Source organism: Anabas testudineus, chromosome 4 (assembly GCF_900324465.2).
Source record: "Anabas testudineus chromosome 4, fAnaTes1.2, whole genome shotgun sequence".
Taxonomy (NCBI): Eukaryota; Metazoa; Chordata; class Actinopteri; order Anabantiformes; family Anabantidae; genus Anabas; species Anabas testudineus.
Window position 1 is genome coordinate 8,155,003 of NC_046613.1, and position 17,824 is coordinate 8,172,826.

Here is a 17,824-nt window from a genome sequence, read left to right on the forward strand (position 1 = left end):
GAAAACTTCATGAATGTGTAGTGTATCATTTTACAATGAAAAGCCGCATAAGACAATAAATATTTATTTTACACATACAAAACCTATTTACAGGGATGTCATTAATATAGTGCCCACTTTGGAGTAAAGTTCGTTCCATTGTCAGAATTGTGGTTAAAATTATTAAAAGAAAGAGGATGGATTTACAATTTAAAATGTCAAAGATCTCTTCAAGCCAAACAACATTGAATATTTAGCCTGTTTAATATGGATTAAGAAGCTCCCCAGCAACACGTGAGGCAAGTGAATGATGTTTTGTAACCTCGGTTCTACCAGCATGCTGCATAATCACCATCTTTAACATATTAGTCTTGCATAGGCTCTGTGAACACTAGACAAACAAGTCTGGAGTCAGAGTCCACAGTGTGAGAGGCTCAGAGCCTGTCTACTATCTCACATGTTACATGCTGATCTGCTGTCAATAGTGTTGCATCCACTAATCCAACTAGCTACAGAAGGAAGAAATCCAATAAAAGTCCATGTCAAACAGCTGGTATTGACACTGCAGCAGCTCCTGTCTACAGTGGATTCCCCGTTTCTCCTTGAGTAGTTAAAACATTTGCAGAGGAGTGTCCTCCTCTCTCCGGCACCATTTGCTGGTTGATGTTGATCACACAGATAAGGAGCAGGATGACCACCACCAGGTCATCCAGGACCCCCAGCAGTCCGCAGAGGGAAGGGTCTGTCTCCAGTGGATTTGCTGATGACGAGGCGACAGGGTCTAGAGGTGGGGAGGAGATGGACACCACAGTCCCCACACAGCACAGAATCACCCTGAAGACAAACAGCCACACGAGTCCTCCCATGGTGCTCAGACCACGACCCAGTAACTGCAGGAGCAGGGGGGCATCACACAGATAGTCTGTTACCTGGAGGGTCAGTGTGCAGGACAGAGAGGGTTAAATACAAAACTGCTTTGGTAAATTCATAAGTGATGAATGGTTGTACATAATCATTTTAAGAGAGAAGTAGTACAGCACGTCACAGCACCTGAGGACTGAGGTTTGATGTGTTGACGTGAACCTCAGCTTCACACGACAGAAAGGCTTTACACACACTACAATAGATTTGAACAATGCTTCATTAGAGGAACAAAAACTACGATGGGACAAGCGCCACAGAATTTTAAGTCTCTGAGCTAGAAATAACTGAAAAAAATCCTTCTTAGTCCATATGACTTTCTCAAAGGACACACTGTGAATACAAAATCCACAAGGCCGATACCATTACTGAGCCAAGTTCCAACCGTTCTATTCAGCACAATCACTGGAAGAAGATCCGTTTTTCACACAGGAGGGATCTCAGATGAAAGAAATCCTTTCTGTCAAAACTATTCTTAGAGTGTTCGTTACATTTATGACAAGGAGATCCATGTAGGAAATCAGTTATAATGTATATATGAATTTCAAAGCAAAGCAAATGATCCTTCAAGGTGGCACAGCTATGGTAGGTGCTTCTGTCAGGTGTGGTAACCAGATAGTCTCCACCGTCTCGTATTGGTGGCTGTTTGGGATAATAAATGCTTGATGTTGTGTAAGACGTACTCCTGTTACCAAACCTGTTATCAGAGGGAACAGGGGAGGAATTGTTTTTTCACGTGATCTAATCTACTGTTACATCAAGGCTGTAAAAGACAAAGATGTTGCACGCCTCGATACCTTCCTACAGCCAGGCACAGGTGACGGGTGGAGAGTAGGGAAGTAACTTTGGGAAGACTTCAGTTCCTAATAATGAAGCTCTCTAGTACAAACTGAGAAAACATTCGGAGGCTGTGTTCCAAGATGCATAGATGTTACTGTACGTTTGAAAGTCAGGCAGACTGCTCACCCGTCGTGGGGCTCCAGAATAACGTCTGTTGTAGTCTGTGATTTCCTCAAGAACGTCTTTTGATTGCTGATCTGATCGACTCTCATTAAAGAGTCGACACAGCACACTGACCTGGAAAGTCACAATCATTTTTATTCCGTGTTCACGCTCATTCTGAACAGCCTGTGTTTAAGTTTGCTCATACCTACTGTACCTTTTGTCTGCAGAGCGGGCAGCTGACTGCGTCCAACCACGACCCGTGTCTCCAGTAGGCGATCAGACAGGGAGCTGCAGAATCAAACACGTAATTCAACACATTACTGCATGCACAGTGATGCCAACAAAAATTGACATTTTACCACAACTATGACGAAATTAATGGAGGCACGATAAGCATGGAATGAATTGGCAGTTCCTGATAACAGAAGTGTGTGTGTGTGTGTGTGTGTTTGGGACATCAAGTGTAACTGGGACAGGTGCAGTTGTAAGTGTGTCCACAGTGTGCTAAGGTAAAGATGTGAGCAAGTGTGTGCTAGCCTAGAAATACAGTTGTAATCTCTGACAGATAACACCAAGGTAAAACTAATTAGAGCTGCCTCACCTACATCTGTGTGTCACTACAGAGTGTATTGAGTTTAAAGTGATTTGAGGTTGACCAAAGCTTTGAAGCCGTGGTATGTATTTAGTCATTCAACACCTTACTGAATATGGAATGGTATGAACATTGGACTCTCCAAATGCTTTAGTCATCTGATGATCTACCAAGGTCAGATATACTTTTACATAATTATACTTACATACATATATCTACTATAAATCTAATGTAAATGTAAAGTTTGGGATTTTAAGCCTCTCTCCGAACATCTGCGAATGGCTAATTGATCGTGTTTGACTATTCTGACAGGCTGCATCACATCTTATCTAACCGTCCACGCCTGAGAAGAATAATTGGAGTGAAGCTGTCAGGTGAGAGGCAGACTTGGAAAAACCATGGTAACTGTTAATTATTGAAAGCCGAACAGACCAGGCACCAAGGCTCGAGACGCATACATGTTTAGACCAGTGATGCTGTGCTGATCAGCCAATCAGTGCAGTGACGTGAACAACGATACAGACGCATGATGTAACAGGTGAGCAAGTCTCACAGAACCAGACAAATAGTGTCAAATGTGTGTGTGCGTGTGTGTGTGTACAATCTCGTACCACAGAATAAATGGCCACAGTTGGTCTGGACTGGGAAGCTAGGCGTCTGCAGGCACACTGGACACTGCCGGTCTTGCTGGTTTGTGGACAGACTTGACTGTGGACATTCCTGAATAGATGGTCCATGAAGAAAATAATGGACCAAAGTCAGGAAATGATGAGGTGAAATGAAAGTAAGCAGTAAATAATAATAATAATAATAATAATAATAATAATAATAATAATAATAATAATGTATACTTTATTGATCCCCTTGGGGAAATTCGTAAATAGGAAAAAAATAAACTACTACTACTAAATTCATTATTGAAATATATATATAGAATATCAAAAAGCTTAATGATGATCCTTTATAAACATTAGCATCAGCAATATAAGAAATATGCAGTAGAGATATGAAAATTTAGATCAGGTCAACTGTGACATTATGATTTCCTTTGCGGCAACTCCCTACACCAGACTTTTGACCCTGATAAAAGCAATAATAATAATAATAAAATAATAACAATAATATTGTGATCAGCCTGTGTGGTTCTCTTGTCATCCAGGTTTGGTAAAAATGTCATTTAATTAGAAAAAAAAAGTTTAGGAGAGTAGAACCTAAAAAAACATGGACTCAGTTTGATGTCTGCACTTACTTTAAGTGAGTCAGTGAATCTCTCACCTTGTGGCAGCTCATGGGTGTTGACACAGACTGCTCTAGTGCACAAACCAAAGATCTGGATGACCCTAGGTGACCTGGACCCACTGGACCTTCAGAGGAGAAATGGACCTGTCTGCAATGTGACATGACATCGTGACAAGGACAAAATCACTTTAAATGCTGCTACTGTTTGACCTTAATCTTTAGGATGGACAGCAACAAGTGTGATGATAAAACAATACATAACAAAAACAAATGGTTTTACCGGGTGCCTTCTTTTATTATAGTTATAGTGCTTAAAGTTATCAGTTAATGATAGTTAATGGAAAAAGTCCATTCAATCACTTTTAAAATATACTGTAATTAGACAGTTTGTGCATCATACATGTACATACAGCATGTCAGATGTCATGATCCAATAACGAAAACTTCCTCTGGTATAAAACATGTTAAACTTTTCTATTTTGTAGCATAAAATCAAAGTAACTAAATAGTAATTGTACACGGTTTCCTCCAGTAGATAGGTAACTATTGCATTTCTAAGTTCTTTCAGAACAGTGATTTCATTTCACTTTATCTCCAAGAAGCTGCTCTCATTTGACACAAAACCCCAAAATTAAATTACATATACAGTTACAGTACACAACACTACCTATTTTTTTCCACTTCTTCTGCTACTATACTTCAGAAAAGAAGCACACCAGTACAGCAACATAATAGATTGAAACTTACCTGGACTGTGATTTGTAGTATGAACACATAGTTGATTGTAGGAACAGCAGCTGACAGGTAGTCACTGTCTCTGAGGAGGAAGTGAAGTGCTGCCTGACAGCATCACTGTACAAAATAAATTAGAGCTGCCTGTTAATGATCAACTACATCCCCCAATATCAGCTGGTCTTCCTGCTTAAAGTGAGCATTAATGCAGCCAAAGCAATAGTGCAGCGCTTTGTACAACGCTGCACAGCTCCAGCACTCTCTTATGAAACTATGATCAATTTTAGTGTTACCACTCAATTTGTTACATGTGGAAATTGACATTCCTTCTACCTGCAGTCTGGTCAGAGGCTGTTTGGGTCATCTGATTTGCTACAGGATCAAAGGCAGAAGAGATCCCTCCCACGCTGTGTTCAAATAGGTTAGATTTGTCTTTGTCAATCATTTAACTAAAGTTTACTATGCCAACAGTCCTGCTTCACGTAATTCTTCCACTGGTTGCAATGGTTGTCACTGACAGATACACTGTACTGCATTATATAGGCTCTTAAGAGGCACATCACCTGGAGATAATCAACCCAGCAACAAAAAGACGGCCTCCTTTAGAGTTTTATGTGAAAATAAAGTAGATGTCTAAAGTCAACAATTTTTCAAACTTTGCCGACATACAACACCAGCCTTTTAAAATCCAATGAAAGCCAAAGTGTTGGCCTAGATGCAGATGCTCTAGTATTTCATTTATGATGTAAATGTCAGTAATTTGTCGTTTGTGAGATGTGATAATATTCAGCAAGACAGCCTTAGCAGAAATATCCTGGCAAATATTTACACAGGCCCTTCACCTCAGGTAGAAGCCAAAGAGAGGGATTCATTGTGGTTCAGGCCGTCTAAAAATAGCAGCTACCAGTCAGTGAGGGTCAGGGTCTTGGAGCGGCCAAAATGAGGAGATAAAACGGAAGAGTTCACCTCCTGACAGTTAAAACACAGGGCATAGTTCACTCCTGCAGGCCACATGCTCTGAGTTCAGTTACCGACCGTGGACCGACTAATAGAAAATGGGCCCTTGAGTTCAGAGAAGCTGTTTGTTTGTTTGTTTGTTTGTTTGTTTGGTCATTTTTTGTTTTTAATCGTGTAGATTGTTTTACATTTCTGTGTGGTCATGTTCATGTCTTATTACCAAGCTCTGTCTTTCAAACAAAAAAATGTGAACTCTCACTTTGTATAGAAGCTCTGTCCCAGGGACCACTGAACTCTTTGGCCCCTGATCCTGTCCTTGTTATAGCTGTTAGTGATCATTTGTTTACTTGCCCCATGGGTTAATAAAATAATCAAATCAATAAGTTTCAAAATGAATATGTGATAAAGTTACATGTTAACATTATACAACATTTGAAACAAATTATTTGTTTGGAATTTTCCATAATTTGATTTAAGAGAGCAGGAGACACGTGAAATTTCTTATCTTAGCTATTACTGAAGCTATTAGTTGTGAGAACACAACGTAGCTTCTGAATTTCAATTAAACATTGAAGTGAGATTTAGAAATTGATAAAGTGACTTTATTGTAGCCATGATAAATCATTTACCATTAGACAAGGGTTGGCCTGTTGCCAGGCTTATAGTCGCTGCTGGGAACAGTGTTTATTGCAGCAAAGTCTGGTTAATATGGGCTGTTGAATAAGGCTGTAGGTGATTAACATTAACAACACCTGCAAGCGCTGTCACGTGCACAGCTGACAGACAAAATGAGGTCAAACATTCAAAAAGGTTATAAAAAAAAACAAACAAAGAAACAAAAAAACAAACAAAAATAACTAATTTTATTATAAAAAGAAAGAACAAATCTACATTTGTTAAAATACTTAGTTTAAAGTTTGCTGTAAATCTGTTTGAGGCTTTTGTTACTTTTTCAGCTTTTCCTTTGATTAACGTAATTCATAATATTCATAAAACATAAACTCTTCTTTCTTTGTATTCAACCACTCCCTGGTAACACACAGATTAATAAACTTGATCTCCATGATGAACAGAAACAGTCTGATTGACACACAGATTAATAAACTTGATCTCCATGATGAACAGAAACAGTCTGATTGACACACAGATTAATAAACTTGATCTCCATGATGAACAGAAACAGTCTGATTGACACACAGATTAATAAACTTGATCTCCATGATGAACAGAAACAGTCTGATTGACACACAGATTAATAAACTTGATCTCCATGATGAACAGAAACAGTCTGATTGACACACAGATTAATAAACTTGATCTCCATGATGAACAGAAACAGTCTGATTGACACACAGATGCCAAATGTTTTGACAAAAGAGGCGTGGACTAATCGCAGATCATGCTCGGTGATTGGCTATAATGTAGTTTTAATAGCCGTCAATCATCTAAAATCTTAATACGGATTGGGTGGCGCACCCCCCCGGCTTCAAGCACGTAAACGTCGAAGAAGTAAGAAGCTACGCCATTCACGTACATCCTACGCTGTTGTTATGGCGGAGCGGCCGTCGTCCGTCGTCAAACTACGTATTTATCGTTAAAGGTCTACCTCTTGGCAGCAGGTGAGGTCAAATGCAGAGGAAAGGAGCGGAAGAGCTTTGCTGACAGGTGGAGAAAATATCTAGCTTCTAGCTAAAACCCTACAAATGGACGATAACAAAGTGGCGCTGGTCGAGAGCCTCATAATATGGGTGAGTTTTTGCCCCACGTAAATGTGACGCTTGATATGACTGGAAGTTTGTTAGCGTTACCTGTTCGTAGGTGGTGGAGGTGTCACTGACCACTGAACACTGTTCGCCAGCAGCCTGAGGAAAATGAGGCTTGTGAGCCATTTAATGCAGATGTCTTCAGTGAGTTGGGTCGTTTGTGCAAAGATGATCTCCAGCTGCCATTTATTTCATATACTGTGCTTCTGTGTCAGCCCACCGGCAACTGGACATTAGCAAGAGGAGAGACAACATACAGCTAATGGATAACGAGAGGAAGTTAGCTACCTGTTAGCAGCTACAAAGACTACAATATCCTTCAGTTTAGTTGATCCTCACTGGATTTAGAGCCCTAATCCAATGAACCTGGAGATATTTGTGGATCATTTGTTGACGTTATGTAACCGGTTAAATGCAGCTAACACCAGCAGCAGTAAAGCAGCTCCATTTACCTGACACCTAATATAACTAAGCTAGCCAGCCTTTCTGCACCTGTCCCTTCTCATGGGCGTGAATCCATGTTTTGTTGGCTGTCTTGTTGGGTTAGTAATAGGATAGGGACCCGTGTCAGGTTCATCAGACTTTTCAATCCTGCCTCAGTATCTAAGCCATGAGTTACTTATGTGTTTGTTGAACAACAGCATCAGTTAATAAGAGGTTTGAAGAAGTGATCCCACCTGGACTACATGCCACAAAAACTGTAGTAACACACATATCTTTAAAAGTTTAATGAATGGTGGTCAATTTCTTACGGACTAAAATCTCAAACTGTTATTCTTTAGATATATTTGGTAATCAGTACACACCAGGATACTGTTTACTGGACACAATTGAGCTGTGTATTTGAAATGTTTGTCTAGGAGAGTTCACCTTACAACTTGGCATCTGCTTGAATTATTTACATCTTCACTAAAGCTCTTGTAGTGTCTTTGCAAGTTATCTGTTGTTTGTCATCAGTCTACCGTGTATCCACTGTGTATCTTCCAACCTCACTTCATTGCTACTGACAGTACGTCACTGCCACGCTAACAATGTTTGCTGTGTTTTCTGCTACACAGCTGCAGACCTTTAACACTCCTGCACCCTGCAGAACAGTGGAAGATCTGACCACTGGAGCGGCAATATCGCAGGCACTGCATCAGATGTGAGAACACACACTTAATATAGACACAGGAATAAAAGATGCGTACTGTGGGTTTGTCCAGATCTGCCCAATTAATTTGAATATTTAGATACTCTGTGATGAAAAGAATAACTACACCCTCACAATAATTGTACAGTGGTACTTTGATAACCTTCATCAGTATTTATTTGCACAGGGAGAAATCTACTGTTTGTCAGAAATGTTTGTTGGTTACTCGTTGGACGGCAGCCTTTAGAGTCCAAAAAGCAGTATCAAAGCAAACCAAACAACAATCAGCAGTACTCTTCCAGGGATTATTGAAAGACATTCTGGGAAATGTAGGAAGTAAATAACCTAGATAAAAATAGTGACAGTACTTAACATCATCTACAGTACATTTAATATGGCCAAACGGATATAAATAATTTCAATGTTATCTAATGGAACAACTTTCTTTCTCTGGAATAATTGTGCAGAGACCCAGCATGGTTCACTGATGGATGGCTCAGTCGTATCAAAACAGATGTGGAAGACAACTGGAGACTGAAGGTACAAAGTGCTGCCATCCATCTCCCATGTTGCCACCTGTTTGCTGACTTTGCTCTTCATATTTTGCTGAACCCCTGTGTGCTAAATCTTCCATTTGCTTCAACCCTGCTCAGCTGTCCTTGACACTGACCTCCTACTTGCTCCAGGGCTGCTGTTCCTGTCTTTAGCCTGCACTCTGAACCTGCGATCTGAGTCTTCTGGTGAAATGTGTACATGTATGTTTGTCCAGATAAGGGTGATTGCATGTCATTCCTTTTTCTTCCTGTTGTGCTGCCATTGTGATTTTTTTTTTCCCTTGCTACTGCTTTACTGCGGCTGAATTTCATTTTGCTGATTTACTCCTAGTGCATGTCAGTCTTGCTGGGACACTTAAAAGAGCCATCCTTAAAATTCTTCTATGTCAAAATGTGGGCTATTTTCATTTATTTTTGTCATTGCATGAACATAAATTGTGAATTCTTTGTTGTGCGTCTATCCACATTTTCTCTGTAAACTAAGTACATAATATTTTATCTGTGTGTGATCTCCCCAGATGAGCAACCTGAAGAAAATCCTTCAGATGGTGGTTGATTATTATAATGAGGTAGGTAGTGGCCACTGTATTCAGGATACACCATCTCCCATGTGTGTGCACATTACTGGAGGAAACACCTGCAGTTTATGAGTGTCAGTCAGTTCATAGGTCTTGTGGGAGTTGTAGTAAGCATTGTTTACATAGTGAAAAGCCTCCGGAACCTTTAGTTTAGATCAAAACAGGCATTAAATCTGGAATTTCAGTTTCAGTATTTAAGTGGCTAGACCAACACATGATTGAAATATTTTGTTCAGCAATCCTCTTAGTTGTAGCAAGACTCTACTGCCTCTACTGTTGACAGACGCAACTTTCAAAGTCAATGAAGTTTCATTTATTGTAATTGTGTATGCTAGTACACTTTCAGGTGCAATATCTCTGCCACTGTATCATCAGGTCTTGGCCCAGGAGATCTCAGACTTCACCTTGCCAGATCTGGTCAAGGTGGCTGAGCATTCAAACCCTGTGGAGATGGGGAGGCTGCTGCAGCTTGTACTGGGCTGTGCTGTCAGATGTGAGCGTAAACAAGGTTTGTGACTGCTTGTATGTTTCACTCAATTTGTCTGCACAAACTAGATGGATTCTCAAATAACTGAGGTATACATGAGCTGTATGGTGTAGCTACAGCAGGGATGGTTGTGTCAAAATCCAGTTAGGCTCTCAAGGCTGTCAGCTGAACAGTGTTTAATTATTGTTGTGCCAAGCCACTGACAAAGGCAGAGCCCATCAGGCAGCCATGCTGGGATATCAGTGATGACACTATTATATTTGGAGGTGGAGCACACATGATTAAAAACAATAAATTATCTATTCAGTGCACGCATATTTGACTATTCTCTCTTACTGCTTTGCCAGAATACATTCAAATCATCATGACCTTGGAGGAGTCTGTGCAGCATGTTGTCATGACAGCAATCCAGGAGGTCAGTCCATCTCAATACCATCTTTTACCAGTAGTCAAATCAGAGATATCAAGTGTCTAGAAAAGCTTAGCTTTGCAGCTGTAATTTGCCTCAAAGCAGCTTCTGCAGCAGAAGTTTCTGACAGTGGACAGAGAATGTACAAGAATAAAATAGACTGAGACTTTGCAGCTAATGAACCCAGTGATGTTTTTTTCTCTCTCCAGCTCCTGAGTAAAGAGACCACAGCTCCATTTGGTGCGGAGCTGTCAGGGGACTTGGAACAGCAGGTCAGTGTTATTATTACGTGATTCCTTTGAATCAGGGAACATGTTATTATTTTAGTAAAGTTCTGCACTGAAATTTTCTGACGAGATACTTTGAATATTCATATATTAAGCAAAACAAGAGTGTGGAAAAAAACACATCAGTTGTTAATTTAACCACTGCAGTTTAAACACAACAAGAATCTCTTAAGTTTAATGAGCAATCTGAGATTAATGAAAGGATTATGTTAAAATCCCAGTTAACACGGAAGTTTTTTTAACCTAAATATTTTGCTTGATGTTTTTTGGGGGTATTTTAGCCCTGATTTGATAGTTTGACAGGAGAAGGCACACAGGGAAATATGGGGAGAAAGAGAGGGCTTTTAAATGGTTAACTTTCTGATGGTTGATCAACCAGTCATCTTTAAGGTATCCTCATAGCTCCAATGTACTGTTTAAACAACTAGTGTCATTAATAGTCTGTTTGAGGAAGAGTATGACCATTGTGCAGAGATTTCCAGGGCTCAAATATTGACTCTCATTCTGTCCATTCATGTGTTCAGCTAAAAAAAGCCCTGGAAGACCTCACTGAACTTTTGGCAGAGAAGGAAGCATTATCCCAACGCTGTGAAGAGCTGGACATACAGGTGAACACAGAGCTCATATTTCAAGTGCTTGAGCATTTATAGTTCAAAAGTTTAGGGTCACTTCGAAATGTATGTTTTCATAGTAAACAACAGGTTTCCATGTGTGTGTATATACATAATGTGCCAGTAGTAGGAAAAAAGCAACTGTTTCTCTGTACGATAGCCATTTACAGCATTATTAAATTTACACACTGATCAATTGAATATTATGAAATATTACAAAAATGAATTAAACGGTTCGAAGTGATCCAAAACCTTTGAACAGGAGCTTACATCAATATGATTTCTATACAGCTGTCTAGCCCCAATAGTGTCTATAGGTTTGCCAGTATTCAGCTCTCCGTGTCTCCACACACCACACGCAGATTCCTGTGCTTCAGTACACACTGGAGTTGTGTATTTTGCTGTAATGTTTGGGTCCATTGTCTGGAGCTGCTGTGGCAGAAGGACTGTGAGCTTACAGTCTGGGCTTTGCTGGCTCCCACCACGGCAGCCAGCCCAAACTGTGCCAGTGCTAGGCCTCACTCAGCACTGGACAGCCGCACTAAATTTAGCATAGCCACTGATCAAGTGTTCACCTGGACTCTTGACAGATTGATTTGTTCTGTCCCCAGTTTTACTCAACCCTCGTCGCAGCGAGGTAAGTTTGGCCGACCATTTAGCAAAACTAAACCCATCTAAACCAGCTGCTCACGTTTATTTTAACTCCGCTAACAGACAACTAATTCGGTATTCTGTTCAAAACAGGTTGTGCTGTGTTTTTTAAATATATTGTGTGTGTGTGTGTGTGTGTTTTTTTTTTTTTTTTTCGTCTTCCTTTGGTGAAATTTCATTATTTCAACATATTGTTTCTATAGGCTTACAGGATAGATAGAAAAGGGGACTGAAGACAGGGCTGGAAAAGCCTTCTGTAATAGTGTTTATTCATGTAAAGGTGTGTTTTTTTTTTTTTGTTTTTTTTTTAAGCTTATGGTAAGTCAAAAATAATGATTTCAAGCAAACTGAAATTTAAAGGCAACAAAATGAATGCTTCTTAAGTTTTTTTTATTATTATTGATATGTGTAAATATAATACATAATAGTGGAAAGTGTTATTATTCATAAATTTGCCATGTAGTCACTGTATGTAGTATCGTACTGTTTGTATGACACATGATACTATATTATACAATGTTAGATATTGTTCAAAGTTTTCATTTCTTAATTAGACATGCAGAACTTAAACAATATAAACTTAACCTCAGAATAATAGTCGGTGTCTGGTTGTAAAAAAATATACGAGGTGTGAGATGAGTGAAAAATACAACTAACCTTGTATTAACTTGTTTGCTTAAAGTGCACTTTGTCTGTGCTCAGCTTCCAGCATGGATTAACTGCACTGTTTGATTTAAAAGCTGGGAGAGGAAGAGTCTTGGGGGTCTTGTGATGCTCTGACGTAACTTTGCTCTTTTGCATGAAATAATTGAACAAAACAAAACGTAACATCCCGACATATTCCTGCTGACGGATGAAAGTAATTTTACTACATTTAATCTATTTTAATTTTAAATGAAAATCACTTGTGGTGGTGGGTCCAACATTTTGTTCAACCTGGACAGGTGGCAGCTCTTCAAGAGGAACGGAACAGCTTACTGGCTGAGAATGATGTCCTAACAGACCGAGCCAATCAACTTGACACATTTGATGATCCCAGCACACCCTCAGGAAGGAAACACAGCCAGTTACAGCAACAGCTGGAGACACTGCAGGAAGAAAACTTCAGGTTTGTTTGTCACTGCTTATTGTGGTGCTACTGTGCTCACTGCACATAAAACCGCCTGTTTCTGAGCTGATAACAGCCTGTTCAAACAAACCATTTAAAAAAAGATGGCTGTAAAAGATGAATGTGTGTTTTTATCTTTTAGGCTGGAGGCTGCGAAGGATGACTACCGCATCCACTGTGAAGAGCTGGAGAAGCAGCTGATCGAGGTTCAGCACCGTAATGACGAGCTCACCAGTCTAGCAGAAGAATCTCGAGCTCTCAAAGATGAACTGGATGTGCTGAGGTTTGTGTCTGTGTGAGGATGCATACTGTGTGTTAATCAGGCCTGGTGATGACCTTTAATTAAGACTACAGAGCAAACAAGAAATAAGCAAACAAAAGCAAAATAGAAAAGCAGCGTTCTTCTTTTGTTGCCTCCTAATGAGAGATTAACAGACAGCTGGACCAGTTAGGTGGAGCGAGAAGGCCTGGACCAGACAAGAGGAACTAATCAGTGAAATAAGCTGGTGTAGCTTTTTGCTGGCTTTGACAAAGACGATAGTTCTTGCTTGAGCACAAGCAGGGAGAAGTGGGGAAAACCTGAATACACAGATGATTATATTGGGATTAGAGCTGAACAACAGGTCTTTCTCACAGTTACAATAGAGCAACGATTGTAGGTTCTTCACATTTCATCTCAGAGGTAAAAAGGTGTTTTGCACTAATACTGAACTTTTAGGTTCACTAAAGGGTTGATAATCATTCAAGCACGACTTTACATGAGTGCAGCTTTTCTACTGTATATTGTTCACTATCGTTCAGACGTTTACTCACTTCTCTTACGCTTTACGCATGAGCATGTTCACTGATGCTTGTGTATATTTGTGGTATTCACAGGAACTGCTCAGATCGAGTAGTGATGTTAGAAGCCTCAGTGGAAACGTACAAGCGTAAACTGGAGAACCTGGGTGATCTGAAGCGGCAGATGAAGCTGCTCGAGGAGAACAACATGACATACATGCAAAACACTGTCAGCTTAGAGGAGGAGCTGCGCAAGGCCAACGCCGCCCGCGCACAGCTTGAGACATACAAGAGACAGGTAAATGATATGCAAGTGTGCTTGAAAATCCACCCTAAATTAAAAGGCACATAATAAATCTCACGCAGTGCTTCATGTTTGTCTGTAAAGCAGATGCATTTTTATTTGTGTTATTACTTACTTTGTGATAGGTCCAGGAGCTACACAGGAAGTTGTCTGAGGAGACGAGACGTGCAGATAATCTGGCCTTTGAGATGAAGAAGTTGGAGGAAAAGCATGAATTAGTGATGAAGGAGAAAGAGGTGTGGCAGCTTTTAGAATTTGTAGAAAGAAATGGCAGCAAGATTTGAGTTTTTCTTCTGTAGCTGTTGTAACAGTAATTACTGGACACGTTGGTTTTAAAATGTCTGCCCAACTCTTATGCCACTACTAGAGGATCATCATTGAGAGAGATTCTCTGAAGGAGATCAATGAGGAGCTACGATGCACTCAGGCTCAACAGCACCAGCTCTCCCAAGCAGGTACCTCATTGGAAAGTCAAAGATCACAGTAACGATGGTGCTTATCCACTCTTCACTTTAATATTCTAACACTTGCATAATCCGTTCATGTAGGAATGCTTCCCTCTGGGAGTCCCAGCCATGATAACCTGGCAGCTGAGTTAATACCCATTGAGTACAGGTAATAGTCACCATAGGATTTGTTTTCTCTGTGCTCCTGTGTGTGTCTTTATGTCTGAGAACCCTGACTTTTTGTTTGTGGTTGTTCAGGGAGAAATTCATCAGGCTGCAGCATGAAAACAAGATGCTGAGGGTGCAGCAGGAGGAATACGAGAGAGAGAAGATTGCTGCCCTGCAAGCCCAGCTGGAGGAGGCCCATAAAACCCGCAGTGAACTGGACACTGAGAACAGGTGAACAGAGTTTGTGTCTCTTTGTAAGTCAGTTAGAGGTGTGGTTAAAATGTAAATTATTTTCAATAGTCACTGTGCTTTGTTGCTCATAATACATCATGTATCCTCCCTGCATGTTAATGTGTTTTCCTCTGTGATAAATCTGCAGACTGAGTCGAGAGCGGATCAGTGAGCTGCAGCAGCAGATTGAAGATCTTCAGAAGGCGCTGCAGAGTCAGGCGGCCAAACCTGATGATGTGAGTGTGAAACCATGCACTGGCACTAATGTAGAGGGAGTGTCCTGCAGAGTTAATCTTATTAGACTTTGCAGTTTCATGCAAGAAAACCTCACTTGTTCAATAGTCCCTGTACAGTATTTTATTTGTTTATTTTGTGGTGGGAATTCTTAAAAATTATTTAAACCCGTGTTTTCTTTAATTTTTATTTTCAGTCAAACCTGAAGCGGAAACTCGATGCACACATGTAAGTATGACACTTGGAGCAGTGCAGCGATAAAACCAGAAATGTGAAATTAATTTACATTGTTCAGCAGAGCGAGGTAAATACAGCATTTGTTTCCTCAGGGTCCAACTGAACGAGGCTCAGGACGAAATAATGAAGAAGAAGGAGCTGCTGGAGGACCTTCAGCCCGACAACACTCAAACCTGTAAGTCTTACGTCATCATTCACGAGTCTAATTGAAATAGTGTCTGTATCGATACAACATTGTATCTTTAATGGCTCATTGTTTTTCTGTTTGCCACAAAGCCTCAAAGGTGGAGGAGCTGATGGCTGCTCTGAAGAAGAAAGACGATGACATGCGGGCCATGGAAGAGAGGTACAAAATGTACCTGGAAAAGGCTCGCAATGTGAGTGATCAGGATTTACCTTTTAGTGTTCGTGCATGTGAATACCTAAAACACAAAGTCCACAGGTTTTCACAGTATCCGTGCTGTATTTCAGCCTTTTCCACTGCTACCTCTCCATTAGGTAATCCGAGCACTGGACCCTAAACTGAATCCAGCCACAGCTGAGATCCAGGCTCTGAGGAACCAGTTGGCTGACAGGGACAAACAGATTGTCAACCTGGAAGTAAAGCTGCACTTTGTCTTTTTTTTTTTTTTTAAGTCTTTTGTTTATAATAGAAAAATGCAGGATGGTTATAAAGTATTATTTTTAAGTCAAATTTATTTTTCCTTCTAGCGTCAATGTGAGCAGGCCAGACTGAGAGAGTATGAGGAGAAGCTGATCGTCACAGCGTGGTATAACAAGGTATGAGGGAAAAATCACAGTGGATTATCTGATTTACTGTACATCCTAGCTTTTTTTTGACATCAGTGACACTCTATAGTCTCTTCTGCCAATTTGTCTTTCATCATTCTCAGAGTCTGAACTTTCAAAAGCTGGCCATTGAGTCACGCCTCGGTGGCCGCAGCTCCTCCGTGCTGTCCCCGGGACAGTCCTTCTTGTCCCAGCAGCGACAAGTTTCAAATGCACCACGCCAGACAATTGCTGTGTCTGCCACTACCTCCAAGTAGACCTCGTCAGAGCCAAATTCAGTCAAGGGAAAAGTACCCTCCCACTCAAGTGACCTTAAACACATCTTCTGTCAGCGCCCAGGGTTAGTCACAGATGAGCTGATTGAAACCAGTGAGCACTTACTTATTGAACACCTGAGGTTATACCATACTGTCCCACTAGACAAAGCCTACAAGCTAATTTAGAAACCACAATTTGTGTTCACTTCACTAGGTAAAATAACACGCACTGTCTCAGCCATAGATTCTGCCCTGTGTGTTTGCTGTGACTCAGTACTTGCTATAATCAGTTCAGCATTTGCTATCTTATAATTAAAGAGATGTAAATAAATGCTTAATATCTTTATTGAAAATTGGATCATGTTATGTACATACATGTGATTATTATTTTTTTTTAATGCTTACTTGAACACCAACTAAAGGTAACTAAAGATGAAGGATGTATGTACAACTGATGTATGTACATCTCACTATGCAGTGAAAGAGTTATTTTGTCTTTGAGGAAATGCTGTACTGGTGCTGGCCACCAACTGCATTCAAGCATCAAACTTAGTTTTTTACTAAAACAAAACAAACCCATCATGTAAAGCTGTGAAAATCCCACAAGTCATTCTAGGTAATTGACCTCTGAGACGCTGTAATGACAAATCTTAGAAATCTAGAAATCCAGGGCTATTTATCCTATCCTTTCTAAAGTGTGATTTGACTTCACTGGCAGATCTTTATATTTGCTGAATATCTTGAATTTTGTTAAGTAATCATGAGTGTAATCTTGGAAGTTGTACAACCGAAGTATAGAAGATTTTAACACCAGCTTTTCATCGATAAATGACATAATCAGGACCTTCAAAATGTAACTTAAGAATTTAACTACTCCTGCAACTAATCTTGTACTTAATGGTCATGCTTTCAGTCTGTGACCTGGAAGTTCAGAATGATGATGCGTTATTGGCTGTCTGAGGTTCTGGGGTTGTAAGTTAAGTTGAACTAATGTCACAACATGAATTTGCTGTTTATTGCCTTGTCTCTCTGTATGTTTGCAACACTAAAAAGACATTTTGTTATGGTTTTACAATTTATGATCTATAGATGTATGTAAAGGTGCTTTGATTTTCAGTTGCTTTCGATGCTAATTGTAGATTTCTGATTAAAAAGCATTGTCAGTTATATTGAAACACATAATGAAACGTAGCGCAGTGCAGAAACTACCCGCGTAGTATCATATGTCTGTGTGTAAATAAAGTAAGGTGAGGAAGACGTTAGGATTTTTCAGGAAATTAGGAACCTAAAATTTGGTTTTCTTGTGAATAAATAAATAATTTTTTGTAGTAAAATGTGTTTTTTTTTATGTTAAGAAGTGGTCAATCCAAGTTTAAAATTATCATTATTATTACATTATTAACAAGTCTTGAAAAAAACAGCTGAAACTGCTG

At 39.9% G+C, this 17,824-nt stretch overlaps 2 protein-coding genes across 2 annotated transcripts; one reads left to right on the forward strand and one right to left on the reverse strand.

Annotated features, from left to right (window-relative positions):
- Nucleotides 1-101: 101 nt before the first annotated feature.
- On the reverse strand, nucleotides 102-5,496 carry si:dkey-183n20.15 (RING-HC_RNF170 domain-containing protein). The gene is made up of 6 exons (XM_026345490.1): nucleotides 4,424-5,496; nucleotides 3,713-3,824; nucleotides 3,049-3,157; nucleotides 2,060-2,133; nucleotides 1,867-1,977; nucleotides 102-908 (listed from the first exon to the last, which is right to left on the reverse strand). The coding sequence occupies exons 1-6, from the start codon at nucleotides 4,450-4,452 to the stop codon at nucleotides 558-560; spliced, it is 786 nt and encodes a 261-aa protein (XP_026201275.1). The 5' UTR covers nucleotides 4,453-5,496; the 3' UTR covers nucleotides 102-557.
- Nucleotides 5,497-6,967: 1,471 nt separating this feature from the next.
- Nucleotides 6,968-17,466, forward strand: hook1 (hook microtubule-tethering protein 1). The gene is made up of 22 exons (XM_026345454.1): nucleotides 6,968-7,113; nucleotides 8,187-8,272; nucleotides 8,728-8,800; nucleotides 9,333-9,383; nucleotides 9,768-9,900; nucleotides 10,227-10,294; nucleotides 10,498-10,560; nucleotides 11,100-11,183; nucleotides 12,782-12,945; nucleotides 13,088-13,228; nucleotides 13,822-14,023; nucleotides 14,155-14,265; nucleotides 14,397-14,484; nucleotides 14,578-14,644; nucleotides 14,734-14,874; nucleotides 15,023-15,110; nucleotides 15,305-15,336; nucleotides 15,438-15,520; nucleotides 15,622-15,722; nucleotides 15,844-15,945; nucleotides 16,057-16,125; nucleotides 16,239-17,466. Exons 1-22 carry the CDS (start codon nucleotides 7,069-7,071, stop codon nucleotides 16,389-16,391), a joined length of 2,145 nt encoding a protein of 714 aa, XP_026201239.1. The 5' UTR covers nucleotides 6,968-7,068; the 3' UTR covers nucleotides 16,392-17,466.
- The last annotated feature ends 358 nt before the right edge of the window (nucleotides 17,467-17,824 follow it).